This window comes from Pollicipes pollicipes, unplaced genomic scaffold, assembly GCF_011947565.3.
Source record: "Pollicipes pollicipes isolate AB1234 unplaced genomic scaffold, Ppol_2.1 Scaffold_4740;HRSCAF=5597_pilon_pilon_pilon, whole genome shotgun sequence".
NCBI classification, from domain to species: Eukaryota; Metazoa; Arthropoda; class Thecostraca; order Pollicipedomorpha; family Pollicipedidae; genus Pollicipes; species Pollicipes pollicipes.
Genome location: NW_023596545.1, coordinates 25,010,964 through 25,021,659, shown reverse-complemented (window position 1 = coordinate 25,021,659; position 10,696 = coordinate 25,010,964). Strand labels below are relative to the sequence as shown.

Here is a 10,696-nt window from a genome sequence, read left to right as displayed (position 1 = left end):
AACCCCTCTGCTCTTCAAGCTAACACACTCCACCCTACCCTCCAGCTCGTCATTCACCTCGCGCCCATCACGGCACGCCTGACACTACACACACAGACATGCGACTTATAAATCACATTTCATACCACACTCACTCGCCCCTAATGGGTCTCCTCGCTCTTTACACAAACAGCCGGCTACCACTTGGCTCCGCGCCACTCCTTGCTTTTCCTCATGGTTACGGAATGAAGCTCCTTTAATTAGGTTGCCAGCCATCCGAGTAAAATTTGGAACAAAGGGTCAGGAAGGATTATTGGCAGAGGAAATCGATACACCCATTCGCCAACGTTCGTCTTACTAACCTTAACAAAGTGAGCCATACATCAGCCCTCTCCGTACGTTCCGTGAAATATCTCACATGCAGTCCCAGTCGACGGTCCAGTGCCCCACACATCCATTGGCGCTGTCCATCCTTTCCTGTCTCCACGGCGTTGTCCCCTTGGATCGGCGCGCCCGCACTTCCCAGTTCCGCCATGCACCTCTTACCACATCCCCCTTACTCGCGCTTGACGCACTTCCCACGTTTCCAACTGCTTGCCTCGTCTCGCCGCGGACCATCTCCCGGGCGGACCGCGTCCGCGGCCTGCGACGTACCACTCGAGACCCGTTATGCCCACCCGTGATCCCCATGCCCCCCCCCCCCTCGAGCGCTACGCCCGGTCTCTCTCCCGGCCCGGGCGCGAAGGCTTCGCATCGCGCCGCGGGCCGCCTCGCTGGCCCACATGTTTCGCAGCACACCCGGTGCTCACTCGGCACGCCCGCGCCGTCTCTCCATGCCCCCTCACTACCTGCTCTTGCTCCGCGCGCCGTACTCTCTTCCTCTACCTTGCACTACGCACTACGCCCGTCCCGCTTGCCGCGCTGCTTTCATCTCCCCAATATACACGTCACCCTAAATTTGCGTCTACACTGATCCACACTACCCGTCCTATGCACCACTCTCCCTCCTCCTGTCCTCTAACCACCACCCACCATTCTTTTTCCCTGCTTGCCCTCACCAAGCCACTTACACATCGCTCGCTCGTACAAATGGACCACTATACCACAAAACTCCTGCTATTTGAAGTGAACATCTTGTAAAGAGGGAGAGGGCAATGCAACTAATATCTCCTCACCCTTATTGCCTACCTTTGCTAAACCACCCCAGTCCTCACTTCTCATTACCATTCTCGTTGCCCAAGTCATTGACTTCGTATGAATCTCCAGCGACCAAAATTCATTACATTCAAGATAATTGTTTAAATCCTGACAAAACATTGAAGAAATAATTACCTTTCAGGGGCATAGTTTTTGAGATAGGCCGAGGGAGCAGAGATCAATTGTCCAACCTGCCCCTCAAATGTGGATGTCTCCCAGATTGGCACCCTTTTTCACAACTTAGGAGGAGGGTCGAATCCCTGAACTGAACAGTAAAACTCGGTGCGCGCCTGGTTTGTAGATCTATGTGACTGGTAGCCATTTTCAATCAGGACAAAAGCAAAAATAGCATAAATCGTCACTTCAAAACCATTTTCACCTCCTGGCATTCCCTTTCATGAGGAGTGTCATCAGCCCCCAACATCGAACTCACAGTTCTTTTCCAAGGGAGGACGTTTGGTAACTTGTGACTGCTTCAGTGAGTCAACAGCCTTTCCAGTGTCTTGAAAAGGCGGTCTGGCTCAAAGGCGTAGGAACCTCTCAAAAAGTGAAGGGCAAAGCTCAGGGCGCACTCCAGGAACTTTTTCTGGAAAGCATGCCCGATGGCCGGGGGAGGGGAGGGGGTTTACCGCCGTTCGGTTTTACGGAAGCTGCAATCCAGGCCACCTTGTCCTTGCTCTCAAGGTTGCGGACGGGCATGTTCAAACCTTTTGATGTAATTTTCCCCCAATCCATTTTGAAAAAAATGAACGTCCTCAGGTAAAACATGAGATAGCCTAGCTCATTTCATTAAACAAATTCATTTCGACCCACTCTATTCAACAATAATGAGGCTACCACTCTATTTAACAACAATGAGACCCCTTATTTCCTTCCGGGCCTCTTGAGTTGAACTCCATGGGCATATTACCGGTTCCGGCCAAGAGCTGAAGGGCCACTCCGTCCCATCGCGAAGTGTCTTCGGGCTGTCATTCTGACGACACGGGGCGAAATCTCCTGGTCGATCGGAGGCCGTTAGAAGGATATATCATATCGCATTGTTCCCCTACCTGACACGGGAGGCCTTCTGACCAGCGCAGTTGGCCCCGGATCAGCACAGGAACCCCTAATTCACGCAACGACCGTCCCTGATCGCCGTGGGTGGTCCAATACTTGCCACATAGGCTTCAGTTCCATGTTTTTGTGTCCCTCAGAGATATTGAGGACTCCCTGAACGTAACTTGTAGAGGAATAGGGTCCCAAATTTGTATTACATGGCTAATCCGGGTCCCGTCCTAAATGCCCAAGATTTAGTCAGAATTGACCGCTGATAAAAACTTTGTAACGTGGTTTTAAACACGCGCGCTCGAAAGCCATAGCAACAACAGCCCCGACGCCCGACACTGCAGTCTCCGTAGACCGCGCGGCGACGGTCTGTGGCTGCAACACTAAGCTATGGCCATAAGCAAACGAAAAAGATGACACATCTTGGGGAAGATGGCTGGTGAGCTAGGTGAATCGGCATGTATGTATAATGCTGTGGAAACGTAAACTAAACGCTACCTTAATCTGAAAAGTGGGGGCCAGTCCACAAAGCTGCCCCCACCTTCAAAATTCAGGGGCATGGCTCTCTAGCCCCCCCCCCCCTGTTCCTACACTCATGGTCTGGATAACAACAGACTTATGTCTACCTGGATCAGGTCATCGTGCTGACTCACCCTGGTCGCCGCCCACCTCATATCATTCGTATCGCAACGATTGAAACATGCGCTTGTGGCCCGATGAGTCCCCATATCCGGGTATTTTTGAGAGGCTTAGAATGCCTTGTTTGGGGACACTGAGAGTCAGCTGGAAGAAACAGCGAATCGGCCCGACTGGCCGAGCCAAGGGAATCACAGCTCGAAACGCTGTTGAGGTCAAGGGCAAGGCTATCTAACGTCCAGGTCCAGGGTCCTTCTGCGCATTTGTGTATCATTTGCGTCATGTTTGGGAACACGTTTTCCTTAGCGATCAGCTGATAGTGGTTTACCAAATATAAAAAATTATTGATTACACTCGTGTATGCATACAAAAATGGTAGACGTCTTGGAAAATCGCTACAATTTTTTGTTTAATGTACGATGTGCAATTTGCAAGTTTCGTTTTACTTCACAGAAATAAGTTTGATTTAAAATGGTAAATTGGATATAAATAATATTGTTCTGTAAGGATAGCGACACTCCCTTACGTTACTGAATGTTACCAACGCAGCGATTGGAGGGCGAATCCGTGCGGGCGCGTCGTGCTGGTGTGTTGTTATTACAAACTGTCTTCACTTTTACCCCTCACTCAGCAATTTTCAACCGTAAACATTCACAGCGCGCAAGCAAAAGGAGCCTGTTCAGCACAAGAATGGAATATGACGACCTGGACGAGCCAGCGGCAATGTCATGCATGGAGTCAAGAGGCCAAGAACAAATTAGTGGGGCGTGGCACATCCAGCCCACTGGCCCTCACACATTTTGTTCCAGTCAATTCAATACCCATTGTTCTTCTGCCGAGGCTGAGTCAATCTTGTCCGCGGCCGAAGCGTGTCATGCCACACTGTTGCCGCGAACGCACTCCGCTACGCGTGCCTATCATTCCTTGACAGGAAGTGTGCCCCTGCTCGGCGGGCTGTCGGCCCCGTTGGAAGATGGTGTTGGGTGTCATCTAGCGCGTCTGCGAGATGATCTGGACGATCCACAGGATCTCCCACTGGCACCGTACATAACGATCGGCCTGGTGGATGACTTGGATGAGGCAGTAGAAGAGGCTGTACCTCCTCCAGGCACGGAATTCAGCGTACTGGATGACCTCGACGAGAGAGAGGAGCATGTTGCGCCGCATCAAACGGACCACGGCCTAAGAGACGACCTGGATGAACTCATTCAACCGCCTCCATCTTCTGGACAGGGGGACCTGATTGACGACCTGCATGATCCAGCTGACGTCGGACCGCCATTAACCCAAAGAAATGCCAGGAAGGAAGAAATCCTGGATGACCTCGAAGAAATGGTCGACCTTCGGCCGCCGAGTGGAGCGCGGAGCGAGCTAGACTGCCTCCGAGACGACCTGGAAGAGCTGCTGGTGGACGAACTGATCTCCGAGGTCAGCGACCTGGTCCTGCAGGGCCGGCGCACCGAAGCGGCGCTGGACGGGGCGGACACTGGCGTCTCGGAAGCGGTGAGAAGCGCAGCCGCGACCGTCGCCGAGCGGCGCTCTCCGGCCCGGGCCGCCGGCTGCTCAGCGACGGCCGCAGGCGATCGACGCCGGCCGGCGAGTGGTCCGCAGTCACCGCCTCCCACACCGACAGCGGGCCTGTGCCGAGGCCTGGGTGTGGATGGTGCCCACATGGAGGTGGACGAGTGGCGTGCGCCGTCTCCCGAGCCCACCCCCGCCGCCGGGAGCGTGCACGGCCTGTCGCCGTGCGGCGGTCAGCCTCCGCCCGCGAGTGGTGTGGAAGACGATCCGGACATCCAGCTACCCCTGACTGTCTCTCTCTGCAGCCCGCTGCGTGAAGCACGTCACCTGGCGTCATCGTCACGACTGGCTGCGTCACAGTCACAGCCCAGAGTTGGTCTGTCCGAAGTAACGCCGTCCCGGTTTCAGCCAGCCACGCCCCGGTCTCAGCCAATCAGTCTTCAGTGTCCGTCTCCAGTCGTCCGCTGTCAGTCCTCGGACCTCCAAACCCGGTCACCGACAGTTCAGTCTCAGCCACTCCCAGGCCAATCCCCTGCTGTCCAGTGTCATTTCTTCAACGCGTACACGTCTTCTCTGTCTCCCGAATGCCAGCCCATGACGTCCAGAAACCACTCCCCAGTTCTTCAGCGCCACTCCTCTCCTGCCGCCACCTTCCACCCGTCCTCACCACCCCAGCACACGCCTCCGGAGAGTCAGCCCCAGTTCAGCGATCCGTCCCCCGGCGGTGACCCGCGGTGTCACGTTACTGACCCCTCACCCAGAGCCGCACGGCGGCCCGTTCACACGGCCACCGTGCTGCGGCGCATCGACGCCCTGCTCGCCGCTGTCGCCGCCTGCCGGGAGCGCGGCGAAACTCCTGAGTTAGTTCTCCCTGCGAAAACTAGGTGGCAGGACCTGCGGCTGTGTGACACGTGAGTGAACGTGGAGGGTGGGCGGTGGGCAGGGGCGACGTAAGGCGGTCAGCACGGGGGCCGTGACGCGCTGTTCTCTCCTGTTTGTGTATCACCTCACTAGTGGCCGACAACTCACCTCACTAGTGATCGACAACTCACTTCACCAGTGACCGACAACTCACCTCACTAGTGACCGACAACTCGCCTCACTAGTGACCGACAACTCACCTCACTAGTGACCGACAACTCACCTCACCGGTGGCATGACAAATACTAATGGAGTGGCGACAGAACCTCATCACGGATTAAGTAAAGCAGTGGGAACCATCCATTCATCTCCTTAACCATCACGTTGTCCACGTGAGCCAATGGTGTCCAAGCATCACTGAAAGTTCGTTACGTCTGCTAACCGCTTGGCACGTCTAACAGACCGCTGCGCCCTCAGAGCTGGCCATCTGGTAGTGTCGGCAGCGGCGGCTCCTCGGGCCGACATGCGCGTGCGGAAGGAGAGCAAGCTGAATATGATGGTGCTGCTGCTGGAGAAGATCCGCCACCTGGTCGCCACCAACACCCACTCCACCAAAAGGTGGGCAGTGCGGGTCCCTTTTACCACCGGTCTGACTGTGGACCGCTCGGGGGATACAGACTCATCGTACACAGCGTGAGGTTGCGATGAGACACACTCTGCCTGAGCGTGTCGGCGGCGACAGACGCCTTCAGCGGCAGCGGCTGTTGGTGGCAGGCGCTGAACAATGCGACGAAAGCGTGACGCGTGGTTGGACGATTGACTGCGGAGCTGCTGCACTGCAGACAAAAGTTAACACTTTCCCTTTTCAGGTGATGTGGACAAGTTGTGTTTATTTCAAAGGCATGACATCACTTTATCAGCGTATCAAATTAGCAAGTGCTGGTCCACGTTCGGATCGGTAGCGAATGCTTCTCGTGATGAGTGTGTGAATGTTGCATTTTAAACGCGTCCCCAACCTGTGGTCAGTCGAGCGCCTTCGGAGAAAGTTTGTTTCAGACTTGCGTGCTTCATGCGCCAAGACCCAAGGAGCCATGCATCTGGTGCCGCTGGACCGCCTTTGTTATCCCACTCACCACCAAAGCCCGCTGCCTCCCGGGACACCCGCACCAGGTTCGAGACCGTTGCAGGGACATCTACTACCAGGAGGTGGCGCTGTTCGGCAGCCAGCGGGCTGTCGACGCTCTGTTGGATGACGTCACACGCCTACTGGCCATCCCGCGCCAAAGCTCGCACGTACGCGCCACGTCTAAGGGCCTAGGTGGCGGGGGACCTGGTGCTGCGGAGCGGAGACGTGGTGCTGGACTGCTCCGCCGCCCGGCACGGTGAGGCGACGGAGCACGGGAGCTGCTGCGCTGTGGGACGCTGGGATGGGGTAGCTGCTGCAGGGGGGGGGGGGCGCGCGGGGAGGGGGTGAGGCGAGGTAACTGCCGCACGGTTGGACGCGGAGCAGGATTGAGACAGGTGAACGAATTAGTTTGAAGGAGATGTGGACAAATACGATATGCCTCTATGATGGGCGCACATGATAGGCCGATACCGTCAGAGTTGTCACGCTCCGCTTCTGAACGACAGCGTTCCGTAGTGCGGGACGAACTGTGGAGTGGGAGGATTGGTTGGAGGCCGATGGGAGAGATGGTTGGGTAGAAGACCAGGCATTTGGAAAAACAGCATGTTAGTTTCGACTAACAACATTTTGAAAATCAACGTGTCGGTTGCGACTAAAGGTCGGCGATATGTACCATTTCGACAACAGCACCACAAGCACCAAGCATTCCATGTCAGCGCCATCCAGCTGCCATTGCCCCCCCCCCCCCCCATACACGTGGCTCTCAGCCGTCAGTTTCCGATCTGTTCGTCACACCGGCCGTGCCGATCACCCGCCACCGCAGGCCTGCTGGTGCCGGAGGACCTGCCACACGTGCAGCTTGTGCACTCCTCGGCCCGCTTCATCCTGGTGGTCGAGAAGGACGCCACGTTCCAGAAGATCCTGGACAGCCGGCTTCTGCGTCACCTGCCGCCCGGCATCGTTATCACGGTACGTGACGGCGGGGCGCGGCCACGCTTGCGCCACGGCGATGGGACGCCTGCCCTGCGCTGCAGGACGGCGGACAAGTGGTCATACGTCCTCTCCTGCCACCAGGCAGGATCTTCTTTACGGTGAAAGACCGTCAGCTGCCAGCTTGCGAATTGCGTAATCCTGTGTTTTGTCTGGCGATGGTGATAGCTGTACTATCTTCGAGCGATAAATGCTAGTCGAGAGCGGCATCCATTGGGACGATGGTATGAGCATCGACGAGCGATATGACGATGAACAGCATCCGATCGCATGGGCTGATAACAACGCCACGAGTCCGGATGGGCTGCGACAGAGCGTTCCAGTACACAGCTGCGCCTCTCTGCGCGCCACCGGGCCGCCGCCACGTCCAGCCATGGCCGGCGCATGTCCCCCTGCGCCTTCCATCGGTCCCCGGCCACCGGCCGCCGGCAGGGCAAGGGCTTCCCGGACCTGAACACCCGCCTGCTGCTGCGGCTGCTGACGACGCAGCTGCAGGTGCCGGCGCTGGCGCTGCTCGATGCTGACCCGCACGGCCTCGAGATCCTCTTCGTCTACAAGTACGGCTCGCTGGTGAGGCTGTCCCCCGGCGGCGGCGCGGCCGTCTCCCTCCAGCCGGGGCACCGGGCGGGGGACTGAGTACCTGCCGGCTTGCGTGTCTGTCTCCTGTGTGAGTTTTTGCGCGGGGCGTGGTGCGAGGTTTAAAACAGGGTCGAATTTGCGCCAGACTGGCGTGCGAGGCGTCCGCGTGATGACGCGTGCGAGACACGCGCCATCAGACGCTCGTGATGGACCGAGCAGAGCGGACTGGATGGACAGGTGCGTATGTGAGGCGGGACTGGCGACACAGACCACGCGTCCAGGTATGGGCAGCTGCTCCGCTGGTTAAAGACGTTCAGTTTTTGGGGAGATGCGGTGTATAGGAACGCTTCTTTGCAAGTAAGCATGCATTAAATCATTGGTCGAGGAATGAGCTGCTGCGCTCCGTCATGGATGCCGTCCAGAATCCGCAGTCTGATGACTGCAATCTGATAGGGAGGGGCTCCGGCCTGAATAACCCATAAGACGAATGTATATGTATTCGAGCTGCATCCCATGCACCCCCGTGACGTAGGCTATGCAAGACATGCATTGAGACGTGTTCATGTACGATGCTTTCAAAGCGAACTGATTCAGTAAACAGAACTGCTCCAGATGTATGCACATTATTCTGGAATGGATAGCGTTACCTTTTATTGCAAACGTTTGACTTTTAAAATGTTATGAGGAACGTGCATAATGGCGAACACAAGCTCTGCTTTAATATTTGGTGAAGGGTCCTCATATGCCCACTCTGCACAAATGCACTGCAGACAACCGCCTTAGGCTTATGTCTTCTGAAATGTGGACACAGCGATGAATTGTAATACGTAAGGGCTCGACATGCGCGGTTCCAGCGGTTTCTAATTTTGTGTGACGCTTGGGCTGTCTGTATGCACGTTTGCGTGAACTGGTTGTGAGCCGCTGCTGCCGCAGGCTCGTGCTCACGAGGCGGCGAGTCTGGCCACCCCGGACCTGATGTGGCTAGGGCTCCGGCCGACCGAGGTTCTCCAGCTCAACATCCCGCAGACAGGTCAGCGACCCCGGTCTGGTCCAGACTGGAATCGAGAATCGTCAGGTCGTTACCCTTTCTCTGTAGCGCACAGAATGAGGGCGCGGATCGATGCTTCAAATCCTAGACGGACGGATTACTCCAAGAACGCGTTTGTCATGAGTCATGGGAATGGTCCGGTTATCATGGCTGCTCTCGGACAGTGATGGAAGATACCATTTGCAGTGCAGCGTAACGTACATGTCCTAGCCACTGCACGGGCGGAACAGTCACAGACATCCAGGACAGGTATACCGCGGCCAGCGTCGGTGATCAGTGACCAGTGGTGACCCCTGGAAACCCTTGGTGCTCCCGCCGCCGCGGCCGCCAGCTGACGGCCTGTGCCTCCGCAGCGCTGCTGCCGCTGTCGGCGGCCGATCGGGGCAAGGCCCAGAGGCTGCTCTTGCGGCCGTACGTCAGGCACAACCGGTTCTGGCAGCGGCAGGTCAGTGTGGCCGACTGGCTGGCCGGGGGAGGGGCGGGGGCGAGGACGGGTCAGGTGGGGACTTGAACTGAGGCCGTGCCGGGTGTTAGCGTGGAATGAACACGAGAACGGGCTTCAGAGAGTGTGCGACTGGTGAGGTTAGCAGGCGAGATCAATGGTATTTTATATATATATATATATATATATATATATATATATATATATATATATATATATATATATATATATATATATATATATATATATATATATATATATATATATATATATATATATATATACATATAGTGATGTTATGGGAACGTTTCTTTTCCCCACCAGCAGAATGAATGCCTAGTGGCGTTCAGGCCTTCAGCTACTAAAACATAGCTGTTTCTACTGGCATTTTTTATTTAGGATTGACTAAAAATGCTAGAAAAAATCGTAACATGTAAGGAAAGAAAACTCGAATAGGTCGTAACGCTATTTTTTGGCTCGTTCATGCAAACTGATGAGTAGTACACATGATGGTGTCCCCTCCTGACCGGCGCTTACAATAATTCAAATCTGGTATTTTAGTTGTTCACATTCCACGATCTAACGTGGACAGTCGTTTGCTGTTGGTGTGATTTATAGGAAAGCGGCATTCTAAGCTGGCCCACCTGACGCCGTTTCCCGTGCTCTCCGTTCAGATCCGCGAGATCCTGGCATCGGGACGGAAGGCCGAGATTCAGACCTTGAGTGCCCTACACCCGACCTTCCTCACCGACCTGTACCTGCCCAGCAAGATCGAGGAGTGTCTCTCGACGGCGCGCGGGGAGCTGCCGGCTCCGGCTCCGGCTCCGGAGGAGGAGCCGTATCGGGAGTCGCTCCGGTCGGTGCCGGGAGCCGAGGCTGTGTCGCTCGGCCCCGAGGTCATCCAGAACGCTGATATCGAGCGCTGAGCACGGGCAGCGCCTGGGCACGAGTCGGTGCCGAGTCAAACTCGGTGCCGAGTCGGAGTCGGTGTCGAGTCAAACTCGATGTCGAGTCAGGGTCGGTGCCGAGTCAGAGTCGGTGCCCAATTAGAGTCGGTGCCGATTCAAAGTCGGCGCCGGGTCAGAGTCAGTGCCGAGTTAGAATCGGTGCCGCGTCAGAGTCGGTCGAGTCTCAGCGCGGGTGGCGCGCCGGCGAGGGACTCGCGGTGACCAGGCCCGGGGGGGGGGGGGGGGGGTCGGGGGAGCACCCTCGTCCTGTGCTGGTGGGGTGGGCGCACACACGCCATACTAGCTGTGACGCGGTTGGGTGGGTG

At 56.2% G+C, this 10,696-nt stretch overlaps 1 protein-coding gene across 1 annotated transcript; it reads left to right on the top strand.

Moving 5' to 3' along the window:
• Positions 1-5,761: 5,761 nt before the first annotated feature.
• On the top strand, positions 5,762-10,349 carry LOC119098089 (meiotic recombination protein SPO11-like). The gene is made up of 6 exons (XM_037221017.1): positions 5,762-5,856; positions 6,426-6,556; positions 7,188-7,333; positions 7,787-7,924; positions 8,867-8,963; positions 10,042-10,349. Exons 1-6 carry the CDS (start codon positions 5,762-5,764, stop codon positions 10,347-10,349), a joined length of 915 nt encoding a protein of 304 aa, XP_037076912.1.
• Positions 10,350-10,696: the final 347 nt, after the last annotated feature.

Excerpts from the sequence above, each read along its gene's own strand:
- LOC119098089 (XM_037221017.1), top strand. The coding sequence starts at position 5,762 with ATGCGCGTGCGGAAGGAGAGCAAGCTGAATATGATGGTGCTGCTGCTG. Across the intron at positions 5,857-6,425 it reads AACACCCACTCCACCAAAAG|GGACATCTACTACCAGGAGG; the intron begins GTGGGCAGTGCG and ends AGACCGTTGCAG. Across the intron at positions 8,964-10,041 it reads GCTCAACATCCCGCAGACAG|GAAAGCGGCATTCTAAGCTG; the intron begins GTCAGCGACCCC and ends TGTGATTTATAG.